Source organism: Rhineura floridana, chromosome 18 (assembly GCF_030035675.1).
Source record: "Rhineura floridana isolate rRhiFlo1 chromosome 18, rRhiFlo1.hap2, whole genome shotgun sequence".
NCBI classification, from domain to species: domain Eukaryota; kingdom Metazoa; phylum Chordata; class Lepidosauria; order Squamata; family Rhineuridae; genus Rhineura; species Rhineura floridana.
Genome location: NC_084497.1, coordinates 30,014,564 through 30,034,563, shown reverse-complemented (window position 1 = coordinate 30,034,563; position 20,000 = coordinate 30,014,564). Strand labels below are relative to the sequence as shown.

Below are 20,000 nucleotides of genomic sequence, written 5' to 3'. Positions count from 1 at the left end.
CAACCCCTGCCCATGTGCAGAGGGCCTTTCGCAGAGCAGTCGCGTACACGCTCCTCCCAGGCGCCTGGGCAGGAGAGGGGCTTTGGGGAAGGGGCTTCCCAGCGAGTGGGACGCCCAGCCTTTGAAGCCCAGGGGAAGGGTGGGGGTGCCCGGGAGGGGTCCTGGGGGGCGGTGGTTGGCATTCAGCGCGGGTGCCAACAACCCCCTCTCCTTCCTCTTGCTGCCGGCTGGAGTGGAAGTTGCTTGAACTGATCGGAAAGAGGGAGGGCGCCAAGTGCTTGTGTGTGCGCGGGGGGGGGGCGCACAGCCCACTTCCCTGGCCAAAGGACGCGGTTGTCAGGGCGATCCAGAGCCCAGCACCGCTTCTCGCCCTGGAAAGCGACTTGCGCTCCAGGTGCCAGAGCAGAGACCGGCGCGCCCACGTGTGCAGGGAGCGGAGTCCCTCCCTCCTCCTCCTCCTCCTCCTGAGTCTGGCCTTTGCTCCCCTTGGCTGCAGCTCTCCCGAGGGTCCGGCAGAGATGGGCCCTTCCCCCGCCTCGCCTGCTGCCGGGGATTGGCCCTGGGCCCTTCTGCACGCCACGCAGGTGCGCTCGCCCTGCGCTAGGGAGCAACCCTTCAAGCCCCAGGAATGCAGGAAGCTGCCTTGGACTGAGTCAGAGCGGCGGGCCAGCTCGCTCAGTACCGGCGCCGCTGCCTGGTCGCAGATCTCCAGCGATTCAGGCAGGGACACCACTGAATGCGCAGGGAAAGGGGCCGCCCTGCCTCTGGGTTGCAGCCTTCACCCACCCCAAGGAGCAAACTCTCCGTGGGACGGGGAGCTTCCCGGATACTGACATGCTGCGTTTTGGCTCTAAAAAGCATCTTCCCCGGCCCCCGACCCGGCAGTTTACAACAATGGAAATGTTTTTACAAAGATACTTTGCTGTGGCAATTGCACAACCTCAATTTAAAACAAAAACAAAAACCCTGCTTGGAGCTCTATCAGATTACATATTAACACCGTCCAGCCTCCGCGGACAGGCTGAATCTGGCACCATACATTTAAAGCATATGACTGAGTCCCCCAAAGAATCGTGGGAGACTAGCTTGTTGAGAGTGCTGGGAATGGTAGCTTTGTGAGGGGTAAACTACAGTCCCCACAATTCACAGGGGGGAAGCCATGTGCTTGAAATGTGCTCTAAAGGAATGGTGTCTCACTAGAAGGTAAAGGAGATAAGGAATGTCAGAAACAGAAGAAATGCACACACACTAAAAGTAGCAATGCTGTATAAATGGATTAATATGGCAGGGTGTAAAATCAACTACCCCCCCCAAACAAAAGCCCAGGGTGTAACATCAGGGGTGAATCACTGGACAAATGAGGGATTCACAAAAGGGAAGCACATTCCTCAACATGCACAGAGGGCTTTCCCTCCCTTCAGTAATTACAGCCACAGCCCTCACACCCAGTACTCAGATGTAGCTTGTGGACAGGGCTGAATCCAAGGCCGGCCCTGTCCTTAGGCAGAGTAAGGCAGCTGCTGCAGGTGGCATATATGCCAGAGGTAGAACCAGCACCCGTTTCCCCTGCACAAGCCAGCTGCTGACCTCAGCTATGGCGGACAATGTTTATATTTTTGTTTATGTAGATAGCTTATATACGGCTTAAGTATAGCAGTCTCTAAGTAACGTACAAGGATTACAGTGCAATGAAAATAAAAATAGATTAAAGCAATAAAGTTGGAATTCAATTAAAATTGCCTGGTAGAATTTAAAAAAGTCTTCAGTAGGCACTGGAAATTCAACTGGGAGGGGGGCCTGTCTGACCTCAACCTGATGGGAGTTCCCTAAAATTGGGCCCACAATACTGAATGTGCACAGCTGCTGGTGGATCCGAGCCATGCACTGGAGCCATGGGAGGGGCACTAACAGTGACTCCCCCAAAGACATCAATGACCAGGTGGAGATATAAGGGATCAGGCGGCCCCTGAGGTATCCTGGCCCAAAGTTATTAGGGGCCTTGCAAATTAACACAAGGACCTTGAACCTGGCCAGGTAGTGCATGGGCAGCCAGTGTAAGCTTCTGAGCACCGGAGTTTTGTGCTGGCAGTGGTCTGTCCCCATCAACTGCAGCATTTTGCACCACCCATCATCTGTGCTGAAATAAGAATCTGCACCGTTGGTCAGATTCTGCATGTGGGATGGGGGGAGGGGGCACCCTCTTTGCCTCAGGTTGGCCCTGATTAGCCCACCATGTTAGAAAGTAGGGCTGCAATCCTAAGCGAACCACCAGCAAGCACAGCCAGGCTGTTTACTTCTGAGTAAACATATGTCGGGTTGCCCTGTAAAGGGCTGTTACTCAGCTCCAGGGATCAGTCGTATTGGGATCCCATCTGTGGAGCCAAATCCAGCAGAGAGGGGAGGGGTGAGGAAGAAAGGAGAGAGAGCAGGGGGAGGGCAGATTGGGGGCTGGGGGGGTGCATGAGCAGCCAATCAATGAATTGTAATTAAAATGCTAACGCAGAGATGTTGCTGATAGGGTAGCTTGTGGGCAGGAATGACCCAGACTGATCTCTGTCAGTCCTTTGCCTCCTCTTGCGTGTCCTACACGGGTGGGGTGAGGAGAGGGGGAGGTTCAGCCAGGCACCCTCCTCTGTACAATTTCTGCATCCCAAAAAGGGAGAGTGGACAGGTTCACAGAGGGCAGGTCTGTCTACAGCTTAATAGCCCCATGTTTAGAGGGAGTGTGCCTCTGAACAGCAGGTGCCAGGATGGAGAAGGGGCACGGGAACATGAACTCCTTTGTGCCCTGCTGGTGGGCATCCCAGGTGCATCTGCAGACAGGATGGTGTCTGACCCAGAAGGGCTTCTCGTAGTTTCTTTTATATCAATGGTTATTAGCCATGGATAGCTGTTACCTGTATTTAAACTTCCAGCTGCAAGAGCAGTCTACCTCTGAATGCAGAGAAGTAACAGCAGCAGAGGGACTCTACTGCCCTTATGCCATGCCTAGGGGGCTTCTCCTGTGGGAAAGAGGATGCTGGACCAGGCCATGATATAGGGCTTGTGCCTGAACCAGCTGCCAGGCCCTTGGGAATATTCCATAGCTCTTCTCATCTCTCATTTGGGGCTGTCAAAGGAGCTAGTCCAGTGGTTATAATATGAGACACAATGCTCCTTATTGCCTTGTCTATTCAGATAGGATGGCTCCTAAGCTCTTGACATACATTCTTTTGTCAATAACCATTATACCAAATCGCTAATTATTCTTATCATCTTCATCTATTGCAGATGGTAAGCCGGGAGGCTTGCCTGAGACTTGTACCAGGGGTCTCCCACCCTACCGCCTGTTTTCTTAACCGCATAGCACTATTTATTTTAAACATTATTTTGGAGAAGCCATATGCTGTCAGTGTGCTTTAACCTAAAAGGAAACACTGTCTTTCAGAAAGAATGATATCATGTATCTCTCTGTCCTTCCCATGATCATGAGCAACTTGCCAAATAATCATGAGTTTTCGCTGTCAATCTACGCCCTCCTGACAGGGCACAGCAGCCAGGTGAGTTCATTCAGAGTCCTTCTGGGTACCTGAGGGTGAGGCTGCCTCTCCTGGCTTTCCTGCTTCCTTCATGAGCTGTGCTGTGTACCTGGTACTGTTGTCACAAATGCCCGCAGAATGGGGGTTAGAGTTGGGCGGAGGGGAAATGCCCAAGCAAGAGGTGAGGCTCACGTCTTCCTTGGCGAACTGCCTGAACTCAGCACATTTAAAGGGCAGAAGCAACACCTGGGCAAGAATGGGGAAATTCTGGGCCACTAAATCCTCCTTTCCGGGGTTACCACCAAGGGACATGTTTGTGGTGAACTACTCAAGGAAGGGCTGCATCCCAGCAATGGAGAACCTGCCATGAGAGCCTTGGCATTTCCAGTTAAAGGACCTCCAGTCAGGGCACACCATGCATTTAAAGCACAATTATTTCCGCCCAAAGAATCCTTGCAACAGTCGTTTACCCCCTCACAGAGCTACAATCCCCAGCACCCTTGACAAACTATAGTTCCTAAGATTATTTTGGAGAAGCCATATGCTGTCAGTGTGCTTTAACCTAAGTTAGCCGTGCCCATTAACTTCAATGGGTCTGCTCCAAATAGGCCTAGGCCTAGATGCAGCCCATACATTCCAAGCTAAAATTACAGCTTAAAATACATGTTGACTTTAGTTGTCTGGGTAGGCTTGTCTAAACCGAAATGTTTTTAGCAGGTGCTGAAAAGGGGACAGAGAAGGCACCTACCCGATGACATTAGGCAGGCAGTTCCAAAGTGGAGGAGCTGCCACATTAGAAGATTGATTCATATGGCCATGCTGGCTGGGAGCTGTAATCCAAAACCTCTGGAGGGCACCAGCTTGGGAATGGCGTTGCTGTGGGGGTTGTTGTTTTTTTTGGAGGAGAGCTTCTGAGGGGCTGCTAGGGAACATGAGAGCCAGTGCAAGGAATAGCAATGGGCTCAGATGTGAGAGAGACACTGTTCCATGTCTCTGGCCCAGTCACTGTGGCACACATTCTGACCTGCTCCACAGGCTTGTTGTGAAGAAAATCAAATAATATTAGCCCACAGGGTGCCAAGCGCTAAGCTGCCTGGAGGAAGATAAGTTGGGATTTAAGGGTGAGAGGAATGAACTTTCCAGTCTGGTTCAGATATACTTTATTGGCTGAGAAAAAGGATTTTAGCTAAAGGAGAAAGGAAGGGAGAAAAGCAGTCCTAAGAATCTCCAAGGCAAAGCAGCAGCAGCAGCCGCATTTAGATGACGGGAGGCCATTCCGCCCATTTTACAGCCTCTCCTGAGGCAGCCAAGAAGAAACCGCGTTTAGGTGACGAAGGGGCCCTTCCGCCCATTTTACAGCCGCTGCTGAGGCAGCCAACAAAAGCAATTTTAAAATTGCCTGTGAAGCCAGGACTGAATGAGTGTCTGAGCTGTGTGTGTGCCAGTGTGTGCATTTACCTTAGAAGCAGGCTTTTACCCTGCATTTACATCACTGAGAGTTAAGACTTAGTAAAATAAGAAAAAGCTACTTTGTTTATAGAAATACATAGTAGATAGGAAGGGCATACCTAGTTTAACTAACTAACTAAGTTGGAGGTGCCATGCCCAGACGTGGGTCTTGCCCTCATGGCTCAGGAGAGAGAGCAAAGACAGAGATGTCGAAGAAGAAGACGAAGGAGGGAGGGGCAGGTCAGCTTCCCTGAGCATCTCAGTTTACAACGGGGGGAAGTTAGGTAGAGAAGAGCACAGGTGAAGGTAGGCCAGCCTAGCCAGCCGGAGGACCCTAAGTCCATCTTCCTTCTGGAATACACACAAAAGAACCCAAACAGGAGGTGCTCTTGCCCCACTCCCAACAGGTAAAGCTGGAGCAATAGTGTATCTATTAGAACAAGCTGCTTAAAAAAACCCCAGGAAATATAGTTTAAAAAATGTACAAAGGAAGAGATTTGACCTGAAAGTTTGCGTCCTGCATTTTAGTTCCAAATAAAAGTAGATTATTTTTATGTACTGTGGCTATCAAGACTTTATTTTTATTTATTTTTAAAAGTAGCACTGGTGCCAGAAGTCATTAGTCTCTCTGTGTGGTGTTTTTTTTTAATTGTTCAACTGGCAGTTGAGATTTTTCCTGCCCAGAGAACAATGCTGGGCCCTGAGCCTTCTAAAATATTTAACCTGCAGAGTGCAGGGGTGTGGGGCACCGGCTGCTGTTGCCAATATTAATAAGAAGAAGCCTTGTGCCATAATGAAGAGATTCCTCACCTCGTCTTCAGATCGTCACTTTTCTGCATGCATTAATTGACTGAAATACTTGCTAAAAAGCCTCTGGATTTGATGCGGGTGACATTTCATCGGTTGTTTTGTTTGGAATCCATCAAGGGAAAAGCAGGAGATACAATAAGAAGCAGCATGAGAACAGCCCTGCAAGTGTCAAGTCAGGCCAAAGGGTTCCCATCTAGTCCAGCATCCTGTTCTCACAGTGGGCAGCACAGGTGCCTCTTCTGGGGAACCCACAAGCGGGTCGTGAATCTCACAGCCCCCCCCCTCCTGCTGCTGCTGCTGCTGTTCTGTGGCAATTGATCTTCAGCGGCTGATGCTGCCTCTGATCATAGAGGGAGCCAATAAAGGGATTCTGCCATGACTGGAGATATGGGGAGCCATGTGATGCACAGAGCCGGCTGGGGTGTTCCAGGGACATTCCCAAAGCACTTGCAACTTCTGTTGGCGGCTTTCAACTACGCCACACAGGAAGATAGGAAGGGGCCTTATACAGACCGTTGGTCAATCTAGGTCAGTAGTGATAACGCTGACCAGCAGGAGCTGTCCAGCGTTTCAGACAGGGGGCTTTCCTGGCCCTTCCTGGAGTTGCTGTGAGGGACTGAATCTCGGACCTCCTGCAATGCAGGCGCTCTGCATGGGGCCCTTCCCCGAACTGTTCTGATCTGCACCATTTCCTTTATTTGCTTATCACACCTTGTTTTCTGAATTTTGTGCAAGACTTGAGCGGCACATTCCTGCAGCCTTGCTGCGGTGTGTGTGTGTAGTTGGGACAGCACAACCTCCCATCCTTGGCCTTCATGTGTGGAGGAGGCAGCAGGCGCTTGTCCATGCCACGTCTGCACCTGCTACACAATGGATTCATTGGGCACGGCCGGGGTGCTGCTGCCCAGTGTGCCAGGCTAGCCAAGGAAATCCGGCTCTTTCTCCCCCGCCGGCAGCCACCCAGTCGATTTGGCAGAGCTTCTTGCTGGCTGGGCCCCTGCCAACGCTCGGCACTTTTCTTAAGAACATTTGCTGGTATCACTTGCGCTCAGTAGGAGTAATCCCAGAGAATTAGCTATGGCAAGAGAGGCTTACCCTTAATGCTGCTGCGGAGAGGCAGTGCAGCATTTGGAGCCAGCTGTGGTGTTGTGGAGGGGGAAGGTGGCAACGGAGAGTCCTGAGGCCTGGAGATGCCCAAAGGCCCCTGCCATCCTAGGCCCTGTTTGCAGTGCACAGCAGCCCAACACTAAGTTGGTCCATGCAGTCAAGGCCACGTGTGGCAAAAGCAGAAGGCAGTGGAGGCACCAGGTGAGAAAACAGTTGTGAGCGACTCTTCTTGCTGAGATAAGCAACACACTCTGTGCTTCCTGACAGTTCTCAGAGATAACCTAAAAGATCATCTCACCCCTTGTACACCCCAGTGGTCACTGGGCTCTGTAGGAGAGGGTCTTATACCATCTTATCAGGAGGTCCGTTCCACACAATATAGGAATTGGGGCTTTAGTGTGGTGGCACCTACTCTGTGGAGTTCCTTCCAGTTAAATATTAGACAGGCACAGTCCTTTCAGTGCCTACTGAAGACCTTCCTCTTCCAATTAGCCTTTTAAGTGGAAATATTTCCTCATCTGCATCTATACTGGAATTCTTTTAAAGATGCTTTATCTTATCTTTAAGATGCTTTTATCACTTGTGTTTTTGCCACCCTGGGCTCCCGGGATATAAATTTAATAAGTGATTATAATAAATAACCTACCTCTTCTCAAATTAAAGGTCTCTGCTCCCTCCTTTTTTTTACGACGGATGCAATGTTTAATGAATAATTGATTGATTGATTAATTAGCTTTAACAGGCTGGAAATATTTACTCTTCATAAGAACATAAGAAGAGCCTGGCTGCTAGATCTGGCCAGAGGGGGGCATTTAGTCCACTCTCCTGTTTCCCACAGTGGACAACCAGATGCCCCAATGGGAAGCCCCAAAGCTGGACCTGAGTGCAACAGCAACTCTCCCTTCCTGCCGTTTCCAGCCACTGGAATTCAGAAGCATCCTGCGTCAGACTACGGTGGCAGAGCATAGCCAGCATGGCTAGTAGCCATCGATAGCCTTCTCCTCCATGAATTTGTCTAATCCACTTTTAAAGCCATCCAAGTTGGTGGCTATCCCTGCCTCTTGTGGGAGTGAATTCCATAGTTTATGCGTTGCATGAGGAAGTGCTTCCTTTTGTCTGTCCTGAACCTTCCAACATTCCGTTTCACTGAATGTCCGAGAGAAACGTTAAAACACAACTTGTGAAATCTCGAGAGGTTTGAGGAAGGGGATGTGTGGAATAGGGATGGGGGAAGAAATTTGATTTGGCTCACATTTAATGGTGATCTTACTTAATCTGCACTTTTTGAGTTCATAGGCAGACCACACACAGCCATTCTTTGAAATCTGCACATCTCTAAATTCTGCAGTGCAGTTTGCCAGCCAAGCATTGTGTGCAAAAATCCATGTACCTAAAGTGTACATAAAAATGCATGTATTAGCAGAAATAACATACAGAAATCTGCTACTTCAGGAAGCATTGCTTTGCAAAAATGTGTATATTAGGCAAAATCGCCTATTAGGAGAAATTCACTGAGAACTTTTTGCTGAGAAATTTCATGAGAACTTTTTTTAAAAAAAAACCATTGCAACTGATTGGAAATGTGGAGAACTGAACTTAAGATTAGAACAATAGAAACCAAAATGGATAGATTTGCCCATTCCTAGCAAAGAGGCATCTCTGGAACTCAGGAGACTGGGGGGGGGTGTCCAGTGCCTGCCATTGCTCCGTATCCATCTCTCTCCAACCCACCCCCGATGAGTAACATGAGGCATTGCAGGTATATTGTTTGACAATGGTTGTTCCTAGAACATTCCAGATACTTTCCCAGTATGAAGGTTCCCACGATGAACCACAAATAACTTGACAGACTTGCTGTTTTCCTCTTGCCCTTCTGCAGTGACAAAAGGTTCCCCCGGTGCAGTCCTTTTGTGCACAGACGCTACCCAGTCTGCACCCCCAGCTGAAGACGTTGTCGTCACTATGAGAGCACTCCTCTTCACCTTATTGATCAAAGCTTCTCTCTCCTCTTTGGTCCCAGGTAAGTCAGTTTGCACAGAAGCCGCTTCGTGAACTAGCGAGCTCTGCAAACTGAGCTCTAAGGCCCAAAGCACGTATGGGCATGGGCGGACCCAGGAGAAAGCTGTACAGAGCTCACAATGCCAAATTGCTGTTCCCATTACCAGATGCAACAGCTGCAATTCTCCAAGCAGTTTGGGAGTCTTCCTAAAGAGCCTCAAAAATGCTTGCTCCCTGCCTGCCTGCAAGCTGTGTCTCCTCCCACAGCGAATGATGTAAAGGAATGTTCATAAACACCCTTACTAGTGAGGAGGAAGGTGTCAGCAGTAAAATTCTGGCCTGTAGCTAATATCTGAAAATAGTATGTTGGAAGAGGCCCTAAAAGTATTTGTGAATGGAATGGTATAACCACAATTATAAGAATGCTGTTTTAAATAGCCCACACGTCAGCATGACTGTTATTTGTGCACAGTAATTTCATTATGTGTGGTTAGCTCACCACTTCATCCAGACAGATTAGGTAAGCGATAAGGAGAAAGTGGATAGAGAAAAGTTTTTCTTCCTCATGACACTAAAGCTCGTGGACATGCAAGGAAGCTGAATGTTGGAAGATTCAGGGCAGACAAAACAGCACATAGTAAACTATGGAACTGGCTCCCATAAACAGCAGTGATGGCTGTCAATCTGGATGGCTTTAAAAAGGACTAGACAGATTCATGGAGGATACTGCTATCCATGGCTACTAGCCATGATGATTATGTTATACCTCCACTGTCGGAGGCAGTATGCTTTGGAATATCAATTGCTGGGAATCACAAGTGGGGGCAGTTGCTGTTGCACTTGTGGGCTTCCCTTTGGAGGCATCTGTTTGGCCACTGTGAGAATAAGATGCTGGCCAGATGGGCCGTCTTTGGCCTGATCCAGCAGGCTCTTCTTAGGTTCTTTCTGTGACAAATTGTATGAAAAAATCATTTCTGGACCACCGAGGAAGACCCACAGGGTTGAAATATGTTTGGTCTTAGGCATGATTTATCGTTTGTCACATTAATTTGTTGATCAGGCATTCATTTTGATAGATTATTATATTTCATTATTGTATTAAAACATTTATATTCATTGTCTTATGTCATTTGAACATACTTTATCCATTGTGGCATTAATGTCTGTACATTCATCTCTTTACAATTTATTATCATAATCATGACCATTATTTATTACCTGCCCTTCACTCAAAGGTCCCATGGTGGGTTACAATAATTTTAAAAGACGTTAAAAATAATTTATAGAACAATCTAAAACTTTTAGTAGCAGAAGGTCCGCCCCCCAGTTTTTATTCCTACCCAACTTATTTTTCATAACTTCTATGAAGGATGTGAAAGGGCAATAACACAGACTGTGGTTGCGTGACCAATCCATTAGCAACACTGTGGAGTAGAGCTCTGGAAGCCAAGCGAGTGTATTGTGTTACTGAGTGAGTGATCCACCTTGGATTCTCACACATATCAGGGAGGCAAGCCATGAGGTGGGCAAGGCTGTGTACATGCCATGGAGGGGATGGCAAGGGTCCCTTGGCCTCTTCCCTCCCCCAAAAAACTGTCTCCTCTTCTGTTGTCCCAATTGCAGAGAGGGAGAAGGACCCCCAGTTTTGGAGACAGCAGGCCCAGGACACGCTGAAGAGGGCTCTGAGCTTGCAGGAGCTCAACACCAACGTGGCCAAGAATGTCATCCTTTTCCTTGGAGATGGTGAGATTTTTTTGGGGGGGGGGAGTCTGAGATAAGGAAGGGGAGATCTATCCAGAGGCAACAGAGGAGCTGCTTTTTGCTGCTAAATATTACAAAACAGAGGAGAGCAACAGGACTTGGGTTTGTCCCCAAGAGGTATGCCTTGCAGGAACCCGACATTTCCCCACAGTTGGAGGCAGTATGCCCCCTCTGAAGGCAAGTTGCTGGGAATCGCAAGTGGGGAGAGCGCTGCAGCCCTCGGGTCCTGCCTGTGAGCTTCCCAAGAGGCATCTGGATGGCCACTGTGAGAACATTATGTTGCACAAGACGAACCTTTGCCCTGATCCAGCCGCACAGCTGTCCTGATGACATAATTCTGCCTTTTCCAACGTGCGTTAATTGCCAACCCATGAGTCTGCCTTAAACCTTCCTGCAATTCTCTGGAATATTTCCTGAGCTTATGCTCGCTCGCTTGTCTCCCTGCTGCTCTTTCCCACCCAGCTATGGAGCTGGATGCTGAGCAAGAGCAGTGTTGGGGAGAAGTGTTCATCGCCAGTGGTCGGCTTTTCACCACCGCCCTGCTTTCACGCGTGAGCTGCCAGTGGCTGGATGTCTTCCCTAGGACTCACCACAAAGAGGATGAGAGAAAGATGGGTCTCTGGAGTTAGGAGGGCAGATGCTCTGAACAAGAACCCTGGGAAGAACGGTTTAAATCACATTTAAAGCACCCTTAAGGAATTCCCCAGGATTCGCTGGGGAAGCCACGTGCCTCAAATGTATAGTGGTGTGTACACAGCCGGCAGCTCTTTCCTCAACACCAGAAGAGCTGAATGGTTGGCTTTGCTTAAGATGAAACAGGAAGGATCCGGTTTCTTTCCTGAGGTCATTTCCCAAAGTAATACTTCTGGCCCGAAAGTAAATTGCAGGAATTAAACGGGTTGAGAAAACCTTGTCCTAAAGCATCAGGCTAAGCAGTCTATGGCCAAGTAAAGAAATGACGTGCTTTTTGCAGCTCAAACATGTAATCTCAGCCCTGCCTGAGTGTTGACCGTGGCACAGAACATTATTATGGGGTGTGTGGAAGTTGTGGATCGGTGTAGCCTACACTGTGGGGCAGGTCAAGCTGTCGTGCAGATTATAAGTCATCTTGGGCAAGGGCTTTGTTTCAGGTTCTGGAGAGCACCTGACACAACAGAAAAAAATTAATTAGAAATTAATCAGTGGCAGATCACAGGTTTTTTCATGCTGATGTTCCCATGCTCAGACCCCAATATTGCCAGTGAAAAGAGGCAGGGTGGCTGGACAGACCTCTACATTAAGTTTTGGAGAGCTGCTACCATAGCTGAATGCTAAATCATCTGCTTTGCAAGTAGAAGGCTCCAGGTTCAAGCCCAGACATCTCTAGGGTAGGGCTGGGAATCTCCCCTGCTGGAAACCCTTGGGAGTAGCCAACACTGACCTAGATGGACCAAGGGTTTTACTCTGCACAAGGCAGCTTCCTGTTCAAATCAACTGAAATCATGAGGGCTGGAAACTTGCTTTAATTTGAAGGGAAGGCTTATGGCTCAGTGGCAGAGCATCTGCTTTGCTTACAGAAAGCCCTCGCTTCAATCCCCAGCAGCATCTCTAGGTAGGGCTGGGAATGTCCCTTGCGTGAAACCCTGGAGAGCTGCTTCCAGACAGTATGAACAATCCTTACCTTCCTAGGTTACCGTCAGAGCAGGCAATGCCAGGAGAGGCGTGCCTGTACTCTGACTCAGTAGAAGGCTGTAAACACACTAGTCACAGAGCAAAGCATTTCCATTAGCCACACCTGGAGGGGGAACAGGTTGATCTGCCAATCAGTTCTTTGAAGCTGAATAAAACAAAAAATGCTCTCAAGCTGCTCCCACCCGATTTTACGGTAAAAAAGGGGTGGGGTTGGACCAGCGTCGTGTGTGCCCCCGTTTTCAGACGAGAGAGGTGAAGACACACTGGAACCGGCTGAACAGGGAGTGTGGGTCTCCGCCCTACGTCAGCGTCCTTGGCTGCTGTCTCTGTCCCTTTTGCTCCCAGATTGCTGCCACCAGCTGCTGGGACTTTGCCCTGCAGACGGCTCACAGTTGTCGCAAGATGCTTGCCGAGCAGGGATGGGTGAAGCTGCCAATTTTCATTTCTCTCAGTTTCTCACTTTCCAGTCTTTAGTTCAGTTCTCTACATTTCCACCATCAGTTTGCCTTTTTAGCAACAACGAAAATCTTCCTGAAAATTCATCAGCATTTTGGTGCGAATTTCTCCTTACAATAAGTAACAATTTTCCTTAATGTACACATTTTTTTGCAAAGCAATTTCCTCTAATACAATACACTTTTGTATGTTATTTTCAAAAATATACGCTTTGATGTGCACACACACATTTTTGTGCATACAACTTAGCTGGAAAAAGCAAAATTCAGAGAAGCGTGAATTTTGAAACATGGCTGCTGTTGTTTTGCAAAGCGCAATTTAGGGAGGTTCACCTTTAAATGCAAATTGAATTGAATTTCTCTCCCACCCTTACTTACAAATGGTTCTCTTTTTTGTAGCTTGGTATATATTGCCGCAGAGTGCAGAAAATACTAGTCTGTTGGTTGAAAGAATAAAGAAACTTAAGGTTTATTATTACTACTGGGAAATAATACATGTGGCCACTGTAGAGCCATGAAGCTTGCCATCACAGGCACCGTCTCTGACTAGAAAGGAAGAGGGAGGAAGTAAAGCCTGAGGAAAATAAGGAATCAAAGAAGAAATCAGTGAGGGAAGAATAGGTTGCTTTTCTGTCTATCAGGTTACTTGTTACAAGCATTGGTATACTCCCAACACTCTTCACTGCAGGCATGGGGGTCTCCACAGTGACTGCGGCACGCATCCTCAAGGGACAGCTGAGGAACAACAATGGGGAAGAAACTGTCCTGGAAATGGACCGGTTTCCATTCGTGGCTTTGTCCAAGGTAAGGACTCCGCCCACCGACCCCCATCCTCTGCTTTTGCTGTGTGTCAGGAAGGGTGTGGAGGGGCTGCTTCTCTTCCTGGGGTGGGATAAGCAGAGGGGCTGCCAGTAACCAGTGATACATAATTCTTAAGAAACCAAAACATTTGACACCTCACCCTTCAATTCCAACCATCTTCCTTGGAGACTTGCAGGTAAGAGATTAACACACATTGAATCTCTGCGTAGGCACTTGCTGCCAACTCCTCGGTTTCTGACGTTCAGTGCCGACAATGTTTAAGTTGCCAAAACGGCACCATCCAGAGCCAAGAGGGAGGCTTTAGCAAACTCAGGAGAACCCCAAGCTTTCCAGGAGAACAAAACATCTTCAAGGAGAAATACCCAAAATAGTGGATGGGGAAGACCTTCAGAACATCCCAGTGAAGACTGAATGTCCTCAGTGGCTATGAAATGCTGTCTGACTGCTGCAGGGTAAACTTATGTACTCCACAGGGGCATAGGAAACCGTCTTATACCGAGTCAGACCATTGGTCCCTTTGCCTCAGTATTTCCTGCACTGGCTGGTAGAGGCTCTCCAGGGTTTCAGGCAGGGAGTCTTTGCCTGGCTCTACCTGGAGATGCTGCCGGGGATTGAACCTGGGACCGTCTGCATGCAAAGCACATGCATCTCTATTGAATGCTGTAGGCGCCATATCTTTAAAGCACATGGCTTCCCCCCAAAGAATTCTGGGAGGTGTAGTTTGTTATGATTGCTGGGAATTGTAGCACAATGAGGGGTAAACTGTAGTTCCCAAGATTCTTTGGGGTGAAGCAAGGTGCTTTTAATGTATGGGGTGCGTGTACCAGGTAGGCTGAGGCTGACCTAAATGGCCGAGCAGGTTCATGTGAGGGAAAGCAGTCCTTTCTGAGAGATTCTGTTGCCAAGCAAACTGCTGCCTGGTATGCTGTAAACAAACCTAGTGCCCTCTGCAGGCTGGCAAGCTTGTACCCATGGCAGATTCATGTGGCAAGAACATACAGTGTAATAGGGCAGCTTCCCCCACCCCACCCCGAAACACATTTCACACAAGAAGGCTCAGCATGGAAACCAGGCAAGTCCTGGACAGCTGTTCTTCTGGATGGTATCTGGAAGCCATTTCCAGCTCTTTAAATGCCAAGCTGCAATAAAGTAAAGCTAGCAAATTCCTCTTGGCTCCAGCTTGGAATCTTACAAGTGGACACTCCAGCTGTTTACCAGCCAGACTGCCAGTAAAATCACTTTCTGTTTCAACTTACCTTTTCGTGGACGAATTCACACATTAGAAAGACCACTACCTCTGCCATGATAACTGGCCACGAATTCTTTCCCTTTTAAAGCAGAACAAAACCCAGAAGCAATTGCAGCATTGTGCACCTGCCTGCATTGGTGCTGTGCCAGCCTCCCCTTATGCGCTCAAGGTGATTTCTCAAGTAATTTGTGGAAGGGGCAGGAAAATAATCACTGCCATTCAGTGCAGGCAGCACTGAGCTAGATGAACCAAGATGCTGATTCCGTGTAAGGCAGCTTCCTCTGTTAAGCTATTAGTGCCAACAGCTGAACAGAGATACCCAATTTGCAATTCTAAACACACTTATTAGGGAGCAAGCCCCACTGAACACAGCGGGACTGACTTCTGAGTAACGTGCACAGGATGGCCTTGCGTTTTGTTTTTAACAGCCACCTGCCAGGGGCCGTCCACACTGCCTGCAGCAATGAGCCCCATAAGTAAGGTGTGGGTTACATAAGAAAACATTATGTTTGCATAGAACCAGAGTCAATATGTTTTCCTGGACAAACTGTGTTCCAGTGTTGTGAGACTGGATTGCATTCTTCTGCCTACATTCACCAATTGCTGCTTAATTTTTTAATCGTGATCAGTTCATCTTTTTTTGTTCCTGGTTTTTGCAAGCTTAAAAAGACCCAACTGCCTACACCTTCCTTCATAAGAAAGATGCCCTGTCCAGCTAACCATTTTTGTTATTCCTTGCCTGCTGAGGGCCAGGGTGGGGGAGTCAAAACTTTATATCAGTGCTGGGCAACCTCTTATTCTGTCAAGGGCTGCATTCACTTTGGAGGTAGCTTGTCAGGGGCCACCTGAAGACTGCGTGGGGCTGAAGTTAGTGATGGGCAGGGCCACAGTAAAAACCAGGTGGCACCACGGCTTCTCTCTCTCTCTCTCTGCCACACCTTTTCACTCTCTCCCCCTCCTCACTTAGTAGGGCTGTCTGAGGAGGGACACAGAGTGTTCTTGCCAGAAAGGTCTGGTTCAATTGCTTTCAGAGGAATTTTGATATTAGGCTGGCTGAGGGTTGCAAAAAATTAGCCCAAGAGCCACAAGCCTCCTTCAGGTGCTTTATACCATGAACATAATTTCCTCCACAGCCTATAGAGCTTGTCTAGAAGACCCCAAAATCAGCAGATTGGAAGTCTGGTATAGCAGGCTAGTCCAGTTTTATGTGCCAGGATTTTGCCACCGCAGACTGGGTTGTTTTAATTCCCCAAGTATTTTTAATTTGTGCTGGGACATTTTTAACTGGGCTGGCACTGGTGTAAGGATTAAAGAAACAAACATTGGATCCCATACTATTAAACAGTTTTTGTTCCTTTTTTAAAAAACAACAACTGCCTTTCTCCTAATAAGTTGGTCCTTGCCCTGTGCTGTGGAACTGTGGTCTTGCTGCTTATTGACATAAGCTCCAGGAGAGAGAATCACAGGGCTTTACTGCCGTGCAAGGAGGGGCCTGGCTGGCTGCTGGTGGTCAGTCAGGTCCCAGCAGCAGGGCTGAGCAAACGCTTCAGCCTTACACCCTCTAGTTCAGAGATTAAGACTGCAAGCACACAGCCGGCTTATAATACAGTGAGGTCGCTAGCATTTCAAACCACATTTGCATGCCATTATCTGCCTCGGCATGGTTCAATGTGTAGTGGTTGCTCACTGTAGGTCCACACGAGTGGGCTGAGATGTGGCAAGAATGTCTGTATCCAATGAGCAGTTCTCAGCTGAGATCAAAGCTGGTTTGGGTCAGGGGAAATGCACCAAAACGCAGCATTTAACAAGAAACTACAGCTAGATGTGGATTGTGGCTACTGTCGCATGTACACAGCTTTCCAAACCAGCAATGGAAGCTCACTAGATGCAGAGTAAAAGGGACTGTGTGTGTATAGCCTAGCTCACAACAGGGTGGGTGGGAGGGAGGTGAATGCTCCATAGCAAGTGTCCATTCTACTTGTCCAAACTCATTTTTTGCAAGAATAGCTTATTCCACTACTAGCTGGGGATCTTCTGCCTTCCCTTCCTGCAGCTCTGCTTTAAGCATCTCCTGTATTTGTCTCTGGCCATTTCCCTTTTTCACTGCAGGTTCCAAAGCACTGTGACTCTTGCTGATCTGATCTTGCTCAATCAAAGCGGAGCACTTTGAAGCAAAGCTGAGCTCTTTGGCAAGCTTTGTGGCTTGCCTGTACATTACAGGTAGCTTCTAGAGCAGCATTTCTCAACCAGGTGCCCTCTAGATGCTTTGGATTACAACTCCCATTAGCCTTGGGCAGCACAGCCACATGATGCTGGGGCTGATGGGAGCAGAGCTGGGCTGAAGTGTTGCAGAGATAGCACATATCTAATGTCTTGCAAGAAGACCTTGTAAGATTTGGTCTGAGCCATCTGAATTTGGGGCTTTTTAATTTAGCAGAAAGACAACCGAAGAGGACATGACAGAGGGAAGGGCCGTAGCTCAGTGGCAGAGCCCCTGCTTTGCATGCAGAAGGTCCCTGGTGCAATCCCCAGCAGCACCCCCAGGTAGGTCTAGGAAAGACCCCTGTCTGAAACCCTGGAGAGCCACTGCCAATCCGTGTAGACAGTACTGAGCTAGATGGATCAAAATATCTGACTCGGCAGAAGGCAGGTTCCTAGGTTATAGATGTAAAAAATGCAGGGTGTGGAAGAAGTGGAGAGATTTCCGTTTCAGATATAGGGTATAGAGAGAGAGGGAGAGAGAATCCGGGCTTACCAAATGAAATGGACGGTCAACGGATTCAGGATGGGCAAAAGAAAATGTGTTGTCTTCTAATGTTTTATTAGCATCATATTGGCAGAAGATGCAGCCACTGATTCTGACAGCTTTAAAAGGGGATTAGAAAAAAATAATAATCAAAGTGAGGACCACCAACGGCTGTTTAGCATGATGAGTAAGTGCAGCCTCCAGGGTCAGAGGCAGTCAACCTGTGAGTGCCATATGCAAGGTTGGGGGAGCTTGCGTGCTACACAGGAACATGTATCCATTGTGAGAAATAGGATGTTTGACTATGGCTGTGCAGAATCCTGGGAACTGTAGTTTACCCCTCACAGAGCTGCAATTCCCAGCTCCCCTTAACAAACTACAGTTCCCAGGATTGGTTGGGGGAGTAAGCCATGTGCTTTCAATGTGCTTTAAAGTTACGGTGTGTAGTAGGCAGCCTACTGTGGCCCTTGGGTCTGATCCAGAAGATCTCTTAGGTGGCTGCTCCTGTTCACTGCTGATTCTTTAGTTTGCTCCTTTCCCAACAAGCTCAGACTTTACGAACTGACAAATGCTTCCAGTTACAGTTTGGCTGTAATTTAACACTGGGCGCTGTGTGCCATAATTCATGTTTTGGGTTTTAAAAACACGTTGAGAATTGCATTTCCCCCTTGTCTCCACATTAGTTACGGGCGACCTCAAGACGAAGTGGAGGAATGTAAACACTCTCTTTTTGGATTGCTAGAGGTTGCTGCCAGTCCTGGGGGAAGCGGGTCCTGCCCTGATACCCACGTCACAACCCAGGACAGAAGGGCCGTAGCTCAAGTGGTAGTGACAGTTGCTTTGCATGCAGAAGGTTCCCGGTTCAATCCCTGGCAGCAGCTCCAGGCAGGGCTAGGAAAGACTTCTCTGCCAGAAACCCTAGAGAGCCCCTGCCAGTCAGTGTAGACAGACCAGCCTTCACCCACGTGGTGCCCCACAGTGTTCCAGACAACAACTCCCATCTGCGCCAACACCATATGGCAATGCAGCCGAGGCTGACGGAAGCTGGAGTCCAAATGATCCGGAGGGCACCAGGTTGGCAAAGGTTTTCCTTTCTCCCCTGAATTCCCCTGTAGTCTGGAGTGCACAGACTCCCACCTCCAGGAGAGAAGAGGACTTCCCATTGGTGTGAGAAGAGACCGCCAGGCATCTCATAGTGCCCCACAGACGGCTGGGGCCGATGGGAGTTGTACTCCAAAAACATTTCTTTAAAAAAACCCTTATCAAAATTTGTCAGTGCTGTAGTGCTAATTTCTCCCAATAAACACATTTTGTATGAAGGTTTGACAAATATACAATTTTTTGTGAGCAGTTTCCCATAATATAATGCATTTTTGTAACTTATTTTCACTGATATGCGCATGTAAATTCACATTTTACCCTGACATATGCATTTGTGTATACCTTGCTTGGCTGGAAATCTGCACTGCATAATTTGGAAACGTGCAAATTTGGACGGATGGCTGTGTTTCAGTTAACATATTGTTCTGGAAAGTATGAGTCAGGTTAAGTTTGCCTTTAAACATCAAACTGAACCAAATTTCTCCCTCATGCCTTCTTGCCTCTTTGTCATTCCTTCCCTCAGACGTACAATACCAACGCCCAGGTCCCAGATAGCGCTGGCACAGCCACAGCTTACCTTTGCGGGGTGAAGGCCAATGAGGGGACCGTGGGGGTCAGTGCGGCTGTGACGAGGTCCCAGTGCAACACCACGACAGGCAACCAGGTGACGTCCATCCTCAGGTGGGCAAAGGAAGCAGGTGAGTGGAGGGGTTCAGAGTCAGGGTGTGCAGTGGCTTGTTCCAATGAACAACCTCCTGCGGGGGAAAATTAATTCAAAAAAATACCTTACTTTTTGGAAGCAGCGTCTGTTAAGCATATATTTGTGTGCATCTGCCCTTTGGATGCAAATGTGAGAGTTAATTGCACTTCTCTAGGTGGCTCAGCCATAGAGCCCCTACTTTACATGCAGAAGGTCCTGGGGAGGTCCTTGACAGCTTTCTCTCAACAGGGAGAAAGCATCTTTGTTGTCATTTTGATTACAAGGAAGTGGGTTTTGCTTTCACTGTTGTGTGAAGATAGGTGGGATTCTTCACACCAAAGCAAGCCTGACCAGGGCAGAATTCTGGTGGCTGGAAATTCAGAGAAGGGCTCACTGAGAAAAGCAAGTACCAAAACTCCTTCACCAGGCTTACTCTTTGCAAAGTTTCCTCTTAAAACTTCACTTACTAAGAGATCATAGAAATCTTTAAGCCTGGACAAAGAAAGGATATTCTAAACATACTAACTGCATGGTCAACGTGGGTCAGGATGGAGTTGAACTTAGCACCGTTGTAATACTCAAATGAAAGTTACATTAAACAGCTGTTTGCTCT

General features: G+C 48.1%; 1 protein-coding gene across 4 annotated transcripts in view; it reads left to right on the top strand.

The window, feature by feature from the left end:
* ALPL (alkaline phosphatase, biomineralization associated) overlaps positions 1 to 20,000 on the top strand; it is a 42,087-nt gene that overhangs the window by 377 nt on the left and 21,710 nt on the right. For 2 of the 4 annotated variants that reach the window (XM_061601199.1, XM_061601200.1), the window contains exons 2-6: positions 3,428 to 3,539; positions 8,764 to 8,904; positions 10,506 to 10,625; positions 13,458 to 13,573; positions 19,211 to 19,385. In XM_061601199.1, coding sequence (XP_061457183.1) covers positions 8,847 to 8,904; positions 10,506 to 10,625; positions 13,458 to 13,573; positions 19,211 to 19,385 — 469 coding nt within the window. In that variant the 5' untranslated portion in view covers positions 3,428 to 3,539; positions 8,764 to 8,846. The remainder of the gene's footprint in view (positions 1 to 3,427; positions 3,540 to 8,763; positions 8,905 to 10,505; positions 10,626 to 13,457; positions 13,574 to 19,210; positions 19,386 to 20,000) is intronic. The other 2 variants (XM_061601198.1, XM_061601201.1) reach the window with 1 other exon arrangement.